This window comes from Scardinius erythrophthalmus (assembly GCF_964197995.2).
Source record: "Scardinius erythrophthalmus genome assembly, chromosome: 2".
NCBI lineage: Eukaryota > Metazoa > Chordata > Actinopteri > Cypriniformes > Leuciscidae > Scardinius > Scardinius erythrophthalmus.
This window is the reverse complement of record NC_138222.1, coordinates 32482039-32501424: the sequence shown is the minus strand read 5'-3', so window position 1 is coordinate 32501424 and position 19386 is coordinate 32482039. Positions and strand designations below refer to the sequence as shown.

The 19386-nt window shown below is 37.1% G+C and overlaps 1 protein-coding gene across 3 annotated transcripts in view; it reads left to right on the top strand.

Moving 5' to 3' along the window:
- The window catches only part of bean1 (brain expressed, associated with NEDD4, 1), a 58552-nt gene extending 46404 nt beyond the window's left edge, over positions 1-12148 (top strand). For 2 of the 3 annotated variants that reach the window (XM_081352202.1, XM_081352201.1), the window contains exon 6: positions 11397-12148. In XM_081352202.1, the coding sequence (XP_081208328.1) occupies positions 11397-11754 (358 nt within the window). In that variant the 3' untranslated portion in view covers positions 11755-12148. The remainder of the gene's footprint in view (positions 1-11396) is intronic. The other variant, XM_081352203.1, reaches the window with a different exon arrangement.
- Positions 12149-19386: the final 7238 nt, after the last annotated feature.

The following is a 19386-nucleotide window of genomic DNA, read 5'->3' as shown; positions in this document are numbered from 1 at the left end:
GGCTGGGCTGTGACATTTGCATAGCCTGATTAATAAATTATTGTCAGTTGAGGTTGCACCTCAGTATGTGTGTGTGGAGGAGTCCCTGAGGAGCCGGGGTCCTTAACAGGGGAAGAAGGGTGTGGTGCAAAACATTTCTCGCCCTGTTGGCCTTTGCTGAAGAGAGCAAACAGCTTTATGTAACACAGAAGGATATAGATAGCCCAGAAAGACCTCTGCGCTATACCTTATTATCATACAGAAAAAAAGCCAAATTAGTTTTCCTGTGATTCATCGCAGTGCAGGCTTCGACATTTGGAATGTGCCTTTATCTAGATAGCACCTCACACACACACCTGCACATGGAGGATTCTCAATCAGAGTTATTATTTATGGATGAGGAGTAGGGGAACACACCGCTGAGGGTAACCAGGGTAACAACAGATGTCTTATTCATATTGATTATAGGTTACACAGCAGGTGTTGTGAACCTTTAAATGAGCACAACTGTATCAGCCTATAGAGTAGAGGAAATTAAAGTTAAAGCCTGAATCTGGTCCATAAATGAACCTTCTGACCTGACCAGACTTGACCTGTCTGAATCAATCTGTCTTTCTAATTCCTTTTTTAAAATTCACCCTATCTTTTTTCTAAATGCTTGTTTTTGATTTTGAACTAAGTTTCAGCTTTTGGACCTCGTAATTTTTCATTAAAATATCACAGCTTGATCTTCCGTTCTGTGTCCATCCAATCAACAGCCAATGCATAGAACCATGTCCCTGCCCTGCATTTTTTTTTTTTTTTTTTTTTTCAATTATAATTATTTTTCACTGTTTCAATAATCAAACACAGATGAATGGATACTTGCAGATTTAGTTTTACAGTGCTGTGATTTGACTCAAAGATGAAATAGTGAATAGACAAAAACAAAGTAAAACATAAATACTTAAATACATTAAAACATTTATTTTATTAAATGCTTATAAATATTAAATAATGAAAAAACTATTTTTAATTAAAAAGAAATTATATACTTATTACAAACACTATTTGGCATAAGGTTATAAAAAAAATCTAATGAACAGATTATTTAATGGTAATTGTGCTTGTTCCTGGAGTTGCATGATACAGGTTTAACAATAATGCTCTCTTTAGTTTCGTTTTCCCTGTTTTCTGTTTGCCTGAGTTCTCATTGCTTGTTTGTTGCCATGGTTGCTAATTTAGTAACGCCTGTTTCCATGTTACGTTGATTATGTCTCTCCCTGTATAAGCCCTCAGTTCTCTCAGTTCTTTGGGCCTTTCCAAATACCCACACTTACGGCCTTGGCCACTTGAGAGTGCATGCACGCGACATGAAGTACTGTAAGTGCGCAAGACTCTGGTCTTGGTCTTGGTCTTGGTCTTGGTCTTGGTCTTGGTCTTGGTCTTGGTCTTGGTCTAAACCCCAACCCCTCAAAGTACTGGCCTTGTCTTGGTCTCAGCACATGCTGGTCTTGGTCTTGACTTGGTCTCAGTTTAGGTGGTCTCAACTTCAACACTAACACGTAGTTGCTTCATTGATTCTCTGTGATCAAGTTGAAGTTGTTAAATTCTCTTGTATCTCATTCTTCTTGCGTCTCACTCTTCATTGGATTAAGATACGCAGTGCTACGTGACAAAATGCCGAACCTAGAAAAGATTAAAAAAATGGATATTGCAGCAGCCTTTGTGGCCCTCACTGTGAGAATATTCCTTAATCCGAATATTCTGCCTGGTTCTGTTTGTTGGCTGTTTTTATTTATTTTATTTATTTATTTATTTATTTATTTATTTATTTATTTATTTATTTATTTATTTATTTATTTATTTATTTATTTTTTGGATGGGAATGAATTAAAGCTCACTGGATTTGCTTGATGTGGACAATCCTACATGGCAAGAGGTCTAGTGTTGATGTCCTTGCCTATGACCTCAACAGAACAAGAACCCAGACAGCACCTCCACACACCCGCTTAGGACCCAAAGCCAGAGCCCACCGCAGACCCAGAGCCTATGCCAACCGAGTCTGACCAGGTGTGTGAGCCAGCCCTTATGTCCGTCCAGGAGCTTGAGACTGAGTCAATGTCCGTCCTAGAGACTGAATCTACACTCTCTACGTGTATGGACAACGAACCAGAGCCCACCAAAGACCCTGAGCCAGAGCCTGCCCAGTCAGACAAGGTGTATGAGCCGGTGTCTCTGTTCATCTCTGAGGGAGTGTTAGTATAATTTGAGAGCATGGAATGGAGTCCTGCCCATACTACCACCACTGTTTGGTTCCATATCGACAAGGAATGGTATGATGATTTGGATGATATCATTCCCCAAAATCTCCAATCTTCACTGGTCCCATCCAGTTTCCAGTCTCCTCCTTCATCTTGTCTTGTCCAGCCTCCCACTCCCTCCTCGTCTGGCAATGGCATTCAGTTCCCTGGGTCTGCCTCCACTGGTTCCCTTCAGTCCCTCGGCTCCTCTGTCAGTGGCTCAGCCTGGTGTGTCAATCCTCTAGCTCCATCTCGGCCTGCTCCACTGTGGTCCGTCATCCCTTAGGCTCCCTCATTTCTCTGGCTTCACCTTGGTCAGTCATCATCCTGGTTGCTCCACAGATTTCCTGGCCTCCGACTACTACTCGTCCCTGCTCCTCTTCAGCTCCACCGGGCTCTTCCTTCCCTCCGACTCCACCATAGTCCTCACTCCCACCGGCTCCGCCCCTGGTCTTCTGAGCCCCGTCTCCACCTCAGGCTCTGCCTTGGCCCTTCAGGTTTTACACTGTCACCCTGGGTCTTTGTCTCCTCGGCTCCACCTCAGTTGGTCCAGCTTTTGGCTTCACCCTGGCTCCTCCCTCCATCGTTTCCGCCGTGGACCTTTGTCGTTATGGATCTGCTCTGGGTCGCTCCCTACTGTAGCTCCTCCGTCCATCATCTCTTTCTTGGTGTTTGCCTCCGATTGATCCACCAGTTTCTTGCCCTTCTCCTGCCTCTCGTCCACCTCTGGAACCCCCTTCCTCCCTACTCTGTTGGTTTTGTTACAGCGCGAGGACATGCCTTCAGGGAGGGGGGTATAATGTAACTATAATGTTCTCATTGCTTGTTTGTTACCATTCAGTCAGTCTGCTATTTTATTATGACCATAACTCCTGATCGGAGCCTTCCATAAATATTTAGTTTATTCGTAGAGTTATGCTTCAACTAAGTTTAATGGTGCAACGCAAACATATTTAGTAGTGTGTAAGTTGTAACTTAGTGCCCATTTACTTCAAAACTAGGCTAAGTTGTAACTTGCGCATAGTTGGTGCAACTGGCCCCTATTCCATTTCTTTGTTCTTTAGGCGTCGTCAGTGTTTAAAATGTTGTTGATCATCTGTGTTCATTAAAGTCTCTAGTATCTTGTTCTTCCTGCGTCTCACTCTTCATTGGATTAAGCTACACAACAGAATGTAGAATTGGGTGAATAACACATTACACAGTGACCTCATTTATCTAAGTATATATTAATGTGGACTGAATTGGACTCAGAATGCTGCACTGCAGAGGAAGTTGCTGTTCGACTTTGTGTATGTCAAGACAAGTCACTTTCATTTACATAGCGCTTTTATGTCTGCAAATTAATCACATAATGTAATGCAAGGTAAGGTACAACCTAATGAAAAGACGGCATAACGCATTTGTGTACAATCCAAGGAATGCAGTCATTGGCCATCATTGCCAAGTTCAGTAGAGGTGTCTGCTGAATTGTGTAATTCTTAGTCACGGTGACGCCACAGTATAGCTGAGTGCAGTATTCTCAGAGACGTGTGCCAGAGTGTTGTGGGGTTATGAGCATTTAGTCAAGCTGTCAATATTGTTTGACCTGCTTATGGTGTCAGTGTAAAGTGTCCAGGCGTGGAGTAATGTTAGCTGTGGTCCCCACCTGTAACAAAATGTGCTGACATCTGTATTGGTATACTGAGTTGATGTGCATGTGTTTATGAGCTGTTATTGTCAAGTTGTCTAGGCGTTATAATAAGTTAATCTCTGCCCAAACTTGAAAGCGGCTTGCTCAACACATGAAGGACGCAAAGGGACAACTCAATTCCTTTTTAATGCTTTATTTTTCTTCCAGATGGTTTTGATGCCATTGGTTGAATATGTTGAAACAGTTGAATTGTTGAATAGAGTAGTTGAAATGAATTGAATGACATAGAATTAGGGACTAAGGAATGGGGAAAAGGTTGATAACCTTAAAACAGAAAATAAACATGCATTACTTTACACAATAAACAATGCATGACACAGCAACAAAGTATGGCTTTGAATAAAGTAAATGTTTAAACATCTCAACTTAATCTAGCACTTCAAGCAATTACTTCAACTGCCACATTATCTGCAGTCAGGAAATAATCACAATAAAAGCAGTCACCACTCCTACCAGAATTAAACATGGAATTTGTGCTAAGCACTGAATGCAACATAATAAATTATTCCAAACATTACACACCAGTTGTGTCTCTAGGGTTGAACAATGAGCGGGTTTTTTTTTTTTTTTTTTTTTTCTTGTTTGTAGGTTGAGGACTCAAGCAAAAGCTAACCCCAAACATTTTATACCCATGCTTATCTGCCAGGTGCGCAGGTAAAAGCAGTCCCTCCAGAAATGCTGGCTCAATTGTTAGTTCCACTCGTGTGTTTGGATTATCTGCCCTCTTCAGGCCTGGAGTTCTTTAAAGGAGAAGCTGTCATTGTACTAATTATGTGTGTTCTGTTCTTTGACGCAACACCTCCCACTTGACCTCCTGGTTCTTGAACCCAAGGAGGTCACGCGAACCTCTGTGTTGGGGCTGGTTTGATTTCAGTTGTCAGGTTTTTTGTTTCTTCAACAGCAAGTAAAACAATGATGTTATCTTGTTATCTTGCATTGTCACAGGGTTTTCAGGGGCTGGGGGAAAATAATTCTTACAAAAATATGGTTAATACCAATTTAAATGTCAGCTGTTGTTCTAAAGTTAATTTATTTCATCCTCATATCAGACACTTTAGGTAGAAAAAATATATATTTATGACATACTAATTATGTTAAAAGTCAAATAAAAAATGTTGACTTGCATACATGATTATAATTCTAGTAAAACAGTGAACTAAAGCAAAACTTTACTTGCAGATGAAGCCTGAAGAAAATGACTTGAAAAGAGAATGAAAAAATGTGTAGGACTGAAAGGGCTGGAGTAGGTAGAAGAATAGGAGACTTGGGTGTGAGTGCAAAAGTCATTTGTTGCTCATAGGTTTGCTCATAGGTTTTGGAGCTTCACAGCTTGGCAAAAAAAAGGTAGCGCTTTATTTTACAGACCTGTTCCCCATGTACATACTATGTACTTATTATAGTAATTGCAATAACTGGGTACTAACCCTGAACCTACCCCCAAACCTAACCTTAACCCTGAGTTACTTTGGATTGCCCAGTTTCTTAAGTACACTGTAAGTACACAGAAGTGCATGTACTGTAAAATAAAGTGCAACCAAAAAAATACAATTATACTTTCACTATTATGGCCATTTTAAAGCAATTTTTGTAGTCTTAAAGTTTAAAAACTGCACTCTTAACCCGAATTAGTTGACTTTACTCGCAAATTGCGAGGAAACCCGTTGCCTTATACCACTTTAGTTTTTACACAAGCAGAAACTAAACATGTTGAGTTGTATTAACATGGAACCCTAACCTTTTACACAAGCTGAAACTAAACATGTTGAGTTGTATTAACATATATCCCTAACCTTTTACACAAGCTGAAACTAAACATGTTATGTTGTATTTACATGGTTTAGGATAATAGGTTTACTATTGGGTACCCAGCATGCATTGCAAGTGTCACCATTGTTGAGATTCATATACAATTCCGTAGGATTTTCTGCTGGAAAATAACAGCAAAAGTCAAGTGCTACTGACTTTAGTGACTTACAATCTCTATTGATAACAGCATTAATAGGCAGTTACAATCGATTGATCAGTTTACTTTTGGCTTTTTGCCATAACTATTGTGCCTTTTAAACTCACAGTTAAAGCAGCCAGAGAACATATAATGTTTAAATGTCAAAGGCAAGAGCCCAAATAAAGCCAACACCTTTCACCATCATGGTGACTACAAATGAAACAATAAATAATCAACATCTAAACCTCTGTTGATTCTCAACAAGATCTTTTGTAGACGTCTGACAGAAATAAAGTCAGTCTGTTTAGTAATAAGTTAAGCTGGTAATGTTCGACTCTTCGGTTCAAAATTTAAATGGCGCACTCTGCGCACTGTCACCTGTTTAAATAGGCCACGCCCCTCCCTTACAAAAGCTTAACATAGTGAGTTATCTTAGCTTAACATGATTAGTGCAATGAATCTTTCAGCTAAATAGTACAAACAACTAATGTTGTTTAGTAATGATAGCAGGTTTTTACTAAACATAAAAGAATAAGTAATGATTACTCGTAAGTTTAATTAGAAACAAAATCTGGGTTTACAGTGTGAACAAATTATAATTTAAAAGCCTAGTGCTGAAACATTTTCAATTGTAGTATATTATGTGTACAAAGATATTTTATGGCTGCTCATTTGCAAATATAAAATGGGTTCATTTACATAAATCTTGTGGATCTCTCTCATGGAACCGTCTGTTAAATAAAGCTGCCATAGGTGGAAATTAATTATTTCTGATGCTTTTACAATTGCTGATCATAAAATAAACATATCAATATATAAAATAATAAAATATCTGTATAAAATATCAGCAGTAGCAGCTGTATTGAGGGGTCTCCCATATACTCCGAGATCTACTCCCTCTCATCCTTCGTCAAGCTTCAGTGAGGTGATGAGGGCTAATTAACACACCACCTGCTCAACTGGAAGAGGTAATGATACCAGGGAAAAATGGCTAAGCATGACTGGGACCCATTAAAGGAGCAAGTAAAAAAATATATATATATTTTTAAGTGGTTCAGACTAAATCAAACTCTCTCTCCTTCTCTCAGAGGTTCTCTGTCTTTTCAGTTTCTCTTCTCTTGTCATGATGGTGATCAAACCCCACCATGAACACGCAAAACGTCTCTTCATGAACTCTGAATAACACCTGTCATGCTTGAAGGTCATTCTTTAGATTTGCCACTGCATCTCTGGTTGGCTGAGATTAAAAACCCAGAAATACATCGAACAGTTGAAGTTCACAACAAAAACTAATTTGACAAATAATAAAAAATATCAAAACAAATAAAACAAATCAATGAGGCCACTGTTTAATGTTTTATTCACACAAGTTTGCATTATTGGTCTTGCCTTCTGTTTGGATTCACTAGTATTTTGTAATATCTTAATTTAATAATAACAATAATAATAATTCCCAGAAAGCCATAGATACATTGAACAGTTGAAGTTATTAACCAAAAACGAATTTTAACAGACACGTTGCATTCATTTTTAAAGGGCATATTCAATTCAATAAAACGCATTCAAATAATTAATTTAGCCTAATATTGCCTGAAAATGTATCATGTTATAAATGTTTGTGAAAGTGAAAATGACTAAAAGTTGTTTTTACATTTGTCTAGTGTTTTGTATGGAATACATTAGGAGTCATGAAAGTCACTTATGCTCAGAAAGGCTGCATTTATTTGATCAAAAAGTAATATTATTATTACAATTCAAAATAATTGTACTACTTTAATAATAATTTAAAGATGTCATTTATTCCTGTGATGGCTAAGCTGGATTTTCAGCATCATTATTCCAGTCTTCAATGTCACATGATCCTTCAGAAATTTTTATAATTATGCTGAAGAAACATTTATTATTATTAATGTTGAAAACAGTTGTGCTGCTTAATATTTTTGTGGCAACTGATACTTTGTCATGATGAATAGAAAGTTCGGTAACACTTTTATTTTACTGTGTCCTTGTTACATATGTTACATAGTAATGCATAATAACATGCAACTAACCCTCAACCAAACCCTAACCCTATAGTAAATAATGTATTTGCTTAATATTACTCAGTACTTAAATATATAATTACACTGTAAGAAGGACACCTTAAAATAAAGTGTAACCGAAAGTTCATAATAACAGCATTTTTTAAATAGAAATCTTTTGTAACATTATAATTGTCGTTACTCTCATTTTTGATCAATTGAATGCATCCTAGCTGAATAACAGTATTAATTTATTTTTTTTAAAATGCACATCTTTTGTCTAGACAAAAGATGCATCTATGACAGAGATCTTTGAGCCCACCACAAAGCCCCCTCATATGTGTAAGCCTGGGGTGGTGGCCTAAACCAATTCTAGCATCCCGTTTCCGCTCTCTCTGACAGTCTGATATGGTTAACCATGCCGAGATCCAATTACCCTGCTGCTATTCGCTCTTACTCTTTCTAACGCTCTGTGCCCTGCTCTTGCTGAGGTCAGAGGCAGATGACTGCTTTACTTCTACTGGAAGTGCCCATGACCCTGGTTAATGTAGCTCACCTCACACACACACACACACACACACACACACACACACACACACACACACACACACACACACACACACACACACACACACACACTCAAGCAAGCAAGTAGGCCATTTCACTCCCTTTCTATATCTTTTTGTTTGCTTTACTCCTGGATGGAAACATTGGGCTTTGAATCTGATATGCGTCACTTTGTGAGCTTTGTTTGTGTAGCAGGGTATCGCAAAGAGAAAGTAAAATTGGCAATTTGATGTGGTGGGAGGAAGAAAAAAAGATAACTGAATGTCAATTCTAATGCTTCACCCTGAGTCAAGCATGATACTTAGCATGAGCCAAGAAGATCTTGCACTCAGACATTATAATAGCATAAGTAAATTTTGAGCTCTTTATGTAAAAATCTGTCATAAATCTGACACTTCTGTTACATGTGGTGAAGCATAAAATGTCTTAGCTATACCGTTAATTTTTTCTCAACTTAAACTATACTTTACATTTTTTATTAATTTATTATTATATAATATTTGTATTATATTAATTTGTATTGTATACATTTTGTTAGATATATTATATACATTTTAAGTTTATGTTATTTTTTAAACAGGCATAGACAGGCACAAGAGGCTGGAAGGGAGTGTTCTGGGGTCCACAGAAAACCAAAATTTTTTTTTAGAAAAGATTGTACTAGAGCTTTTAAAGTTGATGGGCCCTATCTTGCACCCAGCGCAATTGACTTTGTACACCGACGCATGTATCATTCCTATTTTGCACCCGCGCACAGCGGACTTTTCCCTCCACAGACGCACACCGGTAAACTAGGAAATACACTTGTGACCCCGGGGACGGTTCAGCTCAAAGAGGAGGCGTGTTCCGGCGCAAACGTTCCCCTCATGCTATTTTGCAGGTTTAGAAAACAATAGCGTTGCGCATGTTATTCATATGCTATTTTAAGGGCGCATGCTTGGCCATAATCAATGTAGCGTGTGCACAACGCACATGTACTTTGCTTATCTCGTCTACACACAGACGCAGCAGTTCTCATTTTTAGAAAACCATACATTATTACAAGGAAAAATATGAACACACGAGGGAAATCATTGTTGTGTCCATGAAGATGTGAAAAAATAGGCATAAATCTAGCTTACACATTTACCCAAATTATTATATACCTGTTTAACCAAAGCTAATTTGGGTGGGTTTCTCCCATCCCCATACAATGTCACTTTTCTGTCTTTTACGGCCCTGACGAGAACGTGGGTCTTCTCGGCTGTGAAGCGCTCCTGGCGTGCGCCTGGCAAATCCGCCGTTATAATAGCAATCCGCCATGGAACAAGCGCGCCTGCTCTTAAAGGCAATGTGAGAAGTCGCTCTGATTGGTTTATTTCACGTTACGCCCAAACCACGCCTATGAATAATGAAGCTACTTCAGACCAACCCATTTTAGATTTGCGTCGGTATAATAGCAACAGCGCCCAAGACCCGCCTACAAAGTTACTTTTCAGATCGTTAACATAGGGCCCGATGTGTTAAATATTAAATATGCCCAGCGCAATGATTCTTAATACATGCATGGCTGTTTCTCCAATCATTATTACATATTCAGGTCTTTAGCGAGCTGGATCTATCTGGATGAATCTCTACTTGTCGCGATAATATAAAATTATCCTTATATTAGAGTTACAATTACAGAAGAATAAAATAAATATTTTGTTACCTTTTGGATCTTGGAAGGGTTCAGTTTGAGCAGATGTTTTATACCATCATCACTGTCCTCGTCAGAGCTCATTTCCCAGTATATTCAGCATCTGGCTCATATTCACAATCTCAAACATATTCTCAAAACTATCATTTTCAACATCTTCAAAATCAATATTTTGATCGCTGACAGCTTCTTCACCAGATCCACCAAGTGACAGTGACACTTGTGTTGAGTGCTTGCTCTACAGTAAATCGCTGAGCCATTTCAAGTTTTGCTGATGATTCTTCCTGTTCTTTTGTTTTCTGCCTGTGGTAACTATGAGTGAAACGTCACTTCATCATTGTGTATCTGACATTGCCACTTGTGTAAATTGCACTTATTCAGTTATCAAAGATTCAGTGCTTACACTGTTGCACACCTCGGTTGTTAGTGACCATATAACATTTTTACAAAAATTCTTGTGAAAACAGGCATTCTTTTATTAAAAAAAAAAAAAAAAATCTTGTTATATTGTTTATAATGAATTGATTGAAGAACACTTGAGGTTAATGTCTAACTTTAAAAAAAAAATAATGAGGAGGAGGGTAGTGAATGACGTCCTGGGTCACTAAAGACCCAAGGTATGCGTTTAAGGGTTAATTTATAATTTTAGATTCATGTCATTGTTTGAATATGTCATTGCCACTGCTGAGTCCAAGAAAAAAAATCTCAAAAGAATAATAAAGAATCCTGAACTATCATGAGAATTGATCACAATATTTTGTTCTGTTGACAGCCCTAATTAACAATATTTTTAAAAGATTTCTTACATTTAAGTGTATTTGAAATGTATATTTAATATTTTTCATATAATATTTTAATCATTTTTGTGTCTTTATTAAAATTACAGTAAAAAAGCCATTTTTTTAATTCTGGAGACAACATGGTTTCTTTATTTTTCTATAATATCACACTATATATTTCCCCCATACAGATTATATGTATTTATACATTAGCAAGGGGATCAACATATTTAGGGGCTCTTGGCAAAAATTCCTTGAAAATCCCTGTGCCAATACATTTCCTGCCCTCTAGTGGTTAGAATAGTTAACCTACCAGGTTTACAGTACATATTTTGTGGTTCCCTAAAGGATCAGGATCCTCCTATATTTAACAAACTTTGATATTATATTGATAGAAATGTTGAAATCAAATGTGTATATAATCATATTTAATCAAAATGGTGTTTTTCTTTCAGTTACGATGAATGTGTGGGACAAGGGACGCAAATATATGTTCCTACGGACGATCCACCCCCCTACTCCCTCACAGACCCGTGCCGTGCACACTATCACAGAGAGACGGAGGATCTACCCGCTGGTGCTTCCTGGGTGTCTGCAAGCAGCTCTTCCCAATACCCAACCAGACTCCAGGACTTCAGACACCAGCCAATCGCCTCCATCTCTTTGTCAGCCTTACCTTTTGAAGAAGCGCCCCCATACGAAGCTGTAGTGAGTGAACAAAACCAGCCCCTTCCACTGATGCCCCTGGATCTGCTCAAACACACTACAGCGGACAGCAGTCCTCAGGACAGCGTTTCCCACAGGATCCTGTAATCCTGACCTCTCCAGCACACTCATGCGTCACCTGTACCAAACCAGCTTTGAGAGGGACTCTTTTGTGTGGCTGAGGTCTCCCTGAGTCAAGAGCTGAAACCGACACCTGCAGAAGCCCACAATTACCTCTCACTTCACCTGACGCAGACACTGCACCTCCTGTTTTATCTGACAAAGCGGGAGCGGCCATGAGAGCACAGGGCTATCGACCACTTTTTTTGTGCGTCACCTCACCTAGTCTTTTGCTTATGGTGTAATTAAATGTCAACGTGCGTCTTCTCTTACTGATAGACTCATAGATGATTTCAACTTCACCACAGCTAATTTTGGATGGCCTGACTTTAAAAAGAGCAGAAAGCCTCCCAATAAACATCACCTGGAGAAATTAACGTGGGAATAGAAATGTACCTTTCTTTTTAGTGTGACAATTTGAGTGCTCCTGCATGAGTGACTATTTCCACATGACTATCTCCTACAACCTTTTTTTCTTCTTTTTTTTTCAATTTAGGGTTGGTTTTAACTATTTACGTTTTGTAATCTGTAAACTTTTTTTTTAAGATAATATTTTGTACATTTCCTAGAATAACTAGCAAATATGAGAAATTATCTTTAAAGCAATTTGAATGTCATCAGAAAATCGATATGCTTTTTATCCATACTTTTCTACTCACAATTTATTTGCTCCTTACATCAGTGGTTCTAAATTCCAGCCCAAAAAGTCCTATAATTATTTATATTTACATAATATTAATGAAAATACTGGGGGGGGGGGACTTTTTTAAAGTCACCATGAAATCAAAATTGACAATTCATTTTTTTTTATGGAATATTGCTCTATTAATCATAAATTATTTATCCGTGCACATCATTATTATTATTATCATTTGCCTTGCAGTCAAAAAGGTTGAGAAGCACTGCTTTCCAGCTAGGGTTAGGTCACTGTGATTTCTTTATATTTCCTTCTTTTTGCAGAGACTACTGTTTTCCTAAAGTCTCCTGGCAATGCTAATATTCAAATGCATCTAAAGATCTTAAGAAAACAACAGATAAGTATGATATCAATGCATATGACAAATACAAACTATAGTTAGAAAGGGCTGTAGGGGACACTTTGCCAAAGGGTGTAAAACAATTTTACATTGTTCTCCTAAACTGCATTGATGCTGTGTACATTATAACAGAAGAGCTGAGACTGGTAACTAAGTAGCTCAAAAGCAAAGCCATTGTAGCATTGATGTCAATATGAAATGAAACATTAGATAGTTCTTGCTGGACACACTCTGTGCTTCCAAAATAATGATGTATCAGATTTGTTCCTGTTTTTGTTGCCCATTTCCCACTTCATTTGCTGTAACACAATGGCTTCCCCGCACATGCATGTTATATACAATGTGCCTAGTAAGCACCATGACTGTTAGATTAACATGCTAAAGTGAAGAAACTTTTCCATTCCCATTTTTAATGTTTTTTTGTCACACACACACTATATATAAATACACAAGTGTGTGTGTGAGTGTAAAAGTTGCCCATAAAATGACTGCATGATGCCTCACCTCTATTCTCCTCACTCTCCCCTCACCGCACAAAAGTATATTCTTATAGAAAAGAGGGTCTGTAGGGATTTATTCAATTGAATTTGGTGCATGAATGCATTTATTGTGTCGTGAAAAGCAGCTCAAAACAGAAATGAATATTAAATGGCCCACTTATTTATCTATTGTAGTTAAAACTTTGAATGTCGAGCTTGTCTCGTTCTGGTCATATAGCTCTGTAAAGGCATGAGCTGTATTGGTCAACACCTTAGATGAAGAATTGCTCCAGATGTTATATGATGTAATGAGTAGAGGTGGATTAGCTGTTGCCACCACACTGTTAACCTAATACTGTATCTGTAAACTCTCGAGTTTAAGTCACACTTGTTAGCACGAGACTGTAGCAATTCTGTGTGCATAAAGATAAAATTAACACGAGTCAGATTTAAAGGAATATTGCCAAATTATTATTAATGAAGATCTACTTCCCATTCGTTGCATATTTTCTGTCTAGGTTTGTGCATTTTAGTTGCATCTATGGAGTTGATGTTCTAGAAAATCACTTTAAAATGGCTTATGTTCGTGTGCTATTTCACCAGTTTCATTAGAACACATGGATATTTATTGTTACACCAAAATAGCACCCTAGCATCATAGCCCCTTGTAAATGTTGACTTACATTTAATGAATCTACATCTCAAGTGTGTTATTTCTCTGTCATAATGTTTTGGTCGGTTGTCCAAAGTGATAATGCTGTTTCATAGAGCTGCAGATGTCGATGTATGTTTTGTATAGGAGTCTTTATTCATTTACCACTGTATCCTCTGAATAAATAAAAACACCAGACCTCTATCTATTGAGACGTTAATCTCTGAATGCTTTCTGGGAGAATTTTGAAATTGTCAATTTTGTAAATACAGAGTAGTGATACACACACTCACACAAACTTAAAGGTACACTATGTAACTTTTGGCTCTCTAGCGGTTTAAAAAATGAAACGGGATGCATTTACAGAAGAAAAATTGTTTTAGTTGTGTATCAGCTCTGCGTTACTGTGCAGATGAAGATTATCCAACTGCTCATAAAACATTCACTACTAGGCTTAAAGGTGCATTAAGCAACTTTTCATATTAAAAATACCCGTTTTTCTAACCCATACATGCTTAAACAATTGCCTGATGGGCTGAATGAGCCCTTCTATGATCTCTGCGATTGCCTCTATAATCCTATACAGTAAAATAAATAAGAGGGATTCGGGACGGAATCGACTGGGCGTGACGTCATGCGCGTTCACGCTCACCTGGCTATGTCTGGCAGGTTTGTGTATTCGCCGCCATTATCCGCATCAGCGAAGACAACTCAAGCGACTTTGGCAAAAGTAGAAGATGGATTCAAAGAGACCGGCTTCTAGTTCATCCCCAACGCAAACTCCACGTAACCGCGTGCACAACTCTGGTTGCAGTTTCGCGTGTCGCCAGAAGGGGGCATAGTTCTGCAAAAACTCAGAGACTTGCGCAATGCACCTTTAAAGGGACAGTTTTTTTATTAGTTTTTTATTAATTACTCACCCTCATTTCGTTCCAAACCCGTAAGACTTTTATTCATCTTCGGAACACAAATTTAGCTATTTTTGATGAAATCAGAGAGCTTTCTGATCCCTCCATAGACAGACACTTCATTGCAACTTTTAACTGGCATTGCAACTGGCCCAGCAAGATAGTAAAGACATCATTAAAAAAGTCATGTCAAATGTAATGTTATGAAGCGACAATAATACTTTTTGTGCTCAAAACCCCCCCCCCAAAAAACTAATTTATTCAACTATCTTTTTTCTGCGACATCATTCTCTTACGCTGTTGACGTAGTGTAAACAGTGCAGAGCTTCTAGGTTCTACATCAGAACGCCACCTAACTATTGGCTAGCACCTGCGTCAGCATCACACGAATGTGTTGTGTGCGCACATGACCAGTGTCGGCCAATAGTGAGGCGGTATTCTGGCATAGAACCCGGAAGTGCTGCACTGCGTACGTAGGAGATCTGACACAGAAGAGAAGAAATCGTTGAATAAAGATGTTGTTTTTTTTCGCACAAAAAGTATTCTCGTCGCTTCATGACATTTCGTTCCATGCTCTACTGTAGACACATGGACTTTTTTAACGATGTCTTTACTACCTTTCTGGGCCTTGAAAGTTGCAATGACTTTGCTGTCGGATCAGATCTTTACTCTCGGATTTCATCAAAAATATTCTTAATTTTTAATCTTAATCTTAATAACGACATGAGGGTGAGTAATTAATGACAGAAATTTCATTTTGGGGTGAAATAACCCTTTAAGAGATAACCAGTTTAGATGGAAGTTGTTGATCTCTAGTTGACAGCTGAAGACGTTAGTTAGAAGACTCATTAATATACACAGTACTTCCTTGAAAATAAATTCCAGCACAGTGCTACAACAACCATATGACCCTTTACAATATATAATGCTTATATGAACTGTAAGCTAGGCTACATATGGCAATTTATCTATTCAATAAAGTACCTAAATCACCCCCCGCCGCCATCTCAGTGTCGCTTTAACAACATTTCAAATCCCTCAGTCCTCGCTATCACCAAAAAGCCAAGTCATTATTGATTCTCTTTTTATTACAAACTCTTTTGCATTCTCTTTTTGCCAGCAGACTCTCCTCTCCTCTGTTCCTTTTTTTTTTTTTTTAAATGGGTGATTCCCAAGAGGTTAGAGATGTATTATTTGTTGTGACAACTAATCTATGCCACTCCCACACGTCATACACGTCAAAGTAGCAGGTCAACTTTTCTCTACTTACAGATATGACGAAACACGAGTGGCGGAATTTCCCGCAAAAACCATCCCATCAGTTCTAAAATATAAACACTTAATAGGCTTACCATAGTGAATCAGGGTAAGACATAAACATTTGGAAGAAGCATTGATGATGTATTGACTCATTATTTAAATTTAGTTGATTTTGAACAAAAAAAGTTACATAGTGTACCTTTAACCTGTTAACCGTTGCCAGAGCGCGGGCGCACTGAAGCGGTTTTTTTTATAAATAGTTCAAAGTTACTATCAGATTTAATGTTATACCTTGACAAACTATACATCATTACAAAGATATGACTCAAGTTTCAGAATTTGACCACTATTGTATTCTGAGAAACTTATAGCGACAGTTATTTCTTAATTTGTGTCAGGAGTTATGAAATGAAAAAATGAGTCGATACCTTTGATATGAATTATGCGCGTCAGCCGCTTTCATTCATAAAAAAACTCCCGTGCCGTCGTCATGACAGCGATACACAAAACAACGTCCTTCCGGGCTTTTAGCTAAAAAATGTGCAGATTTGGAGAAATATTGATATATTCTCATAGGTTTACATCAGATTTCTATAGACAGGAATAATATTTATTGAATTTATACCCAAATGCGTCGATGTAATCATTATGAGCGTTTGTATACTCTGTTAATGCGTTTTCAATTCATACCAATAGCATGAGGGCGCCCTCGCCGCCCTGTGCACAGTATTAGAACATGAAGAAGTGCCAATCATGTGACAATCCAGGAAGCCTCGAACACACACACAGCTAACAACAGATCGCGCTGTAACATGGAGAAACAGTCGTTTTGAAGACAATAAACATGTTTGCTATGATATTTGAGTTACCTGTGTTTTTCAATCCATGCCAGGTATTTCCATAATAATAGATTATATTTATAATGTAATGCTAATCTATATAGACTATCATTGTGCAGAACAGTATACAATAGTATATTTTCTGTCTGATTTTTTTATCTGAAGCCAAATTAGATCACAGAAAATTATTTAAAATACTCGATTTGCTTTATAAAGTAAGTTTATAAGCACAAACATGGTTTTAATCTCATAAATTGTCGTGTATTGATGGTGTGCTAAGCTAACATGCTAGCTAGCCCTAGGTGCACCTGCCACCTAGAAGTTATATTTTTATTATTTTTTGAATGCTTACTGAAATGTTTCTTTATTCAAGAAATGCATTTAAAACAGTTTAGAATGTAAGGGTGAACTTTGAGAAAATAAATTAGTGACTGAAACCATATGAATAGCATGTGAATAGCCAGTCGTTAGTAACTAATGCAGACAAAAGAAATGCATATTTAGAGCCATAACCAGGCTAGAGAAGTGTGAATGTGTGCAGGGGGAGACTGAGACTGAATGGGGCTCGTTTGCACCACAAAACAATAAAGACAATATACTGCATAGATGGTAAGAAGATGACACTAAATATCAGTAGCATTTTAGCATCAAATCAAAATAAAGTCACATGACATGGTCTTGAAAAACATTTCACTAAATACAGAGTTTTGGACTTATTATCTTAAGATTTTAAACATAAAATGTTTAGACATGTGGCATTAGCTGTAGTGCATTTCTAGACTGCTCCAGGGCCAACTTCAATTTTATTTTCATGAGGATGTTTCATAAAAAATAATTTCTAATAACTTTACAAAACTTTGAAGCTATTTATAACAATTTTTGTCATTATGACAATAATTAATTCTACATTACAATAAACTGCCAGGTGTCAGCTTTCAAATGAGATCATACTTGTGCTTTTAGTACAAAGGGTTCATGAACTGTATCTGTTTCAGTTTGGGTATGTCATTTCTTGGGATTTTTCAAAAGTGGGGTTGCAGCTTAACAGGTTAAACTATGATGTACTCATTGTTTTGGTAAAAAAAATTAACACTTAAAAATATTGAGTACATTTTAAAGTTGTGAAATCAGAAGAGTAAATGTAAGTAAAAAAAAATATTAGTATATAAGTAAAACTGAATAACATTCTGAAAAATGGTATAATTTCTTCATTCTCAAATATTTTGACTGAAACTCAAAAATATAGCCTAATTTGTTAGTCAAATGCTAATTTTCTTCTTTATTCTCTAAAAAGAAAATGGACATAATTGATTTACATTAGGACAAAATTAACTGTTGGATCTTTAAGCATTTATTTTGGTATGTCCAGCTCAAACAATCAGAGATTTTATTAATGTAGCATATTATTAGTGTGATATTTACAGAGCTACTGAATCATTTTTAGGGTGTAGTAAATTCAGTATAGATAGCAATGTAAGATTTTGTTGTGCATAGTTACCGCTGGCAAGTTTCGGAGAAGAATGTGCAGTTTAGGAACAGATGTTGATTGTAAACTAAATGCTTCCAGATGGACAGAATGTTTCCTGAACCATTTTGCCCATTGACTCCTGTCATTCATAATGCATTACAAGCCTCTCGCTAGCACTGATGTGGATATTCATCTCTCTCTTTCTCTGTCCTGCCTGTTTGCACGGTGGGCTCACAGAAAGTGCCCTGAACAGATGGCCTGTGCCATTGCTCTCACCTTAATTAGCCTCTTGTCCCAAAGATCCTCTTCTATTAAACTATACCAGAGGAATGCTCATTTCATCCATGCAGAGCCACACAACTCTAGCACACTACAGAAATCAAAGTACAAACATCTGAAACATTTTATTCAAGTTATTTTAAACATGTATTGTTTTATGTAATTAATGTGTATTTTACCTTGCAGTAGAGATCATGTGACTTACAGTCTGCGTTTATTGGAGGTTATAAATAATAAAAGATTCTGCACAAAATGTGACTTTTGGGGGTTGAACAATTTTGAAAGTAAATTTGATTTTTTTTCCCATCAACTTCCCCTCAAATGTGTATTAATAAACTTTCTATAACTGATGCCTTTGTTGAATTGTTTTCATAAAATGTTGTTCTCAGCAACAAAATGTCTTGCAGGTCAAGGGAGTTCTGTCATTTTGATTGCAACTGTATATTAATGTTGTTCATATTCCAAACAAATTCATTTATTATTCTAAAGTTTGGGGTCGATAAGATTTTTAAATATTTTTGAAAGGCTCCATTTATTTGATCAAAATACAGTAAAAACAGTAATACAGTCAAATATATTTACAATTTAAAATAACTATTTTCAACTATATCTTATAATATAATATAATATTAATAATATAATCACAATATAATATCAATTATATTATTTATTTATAACTTATCTCTCCCCGTGCAGTT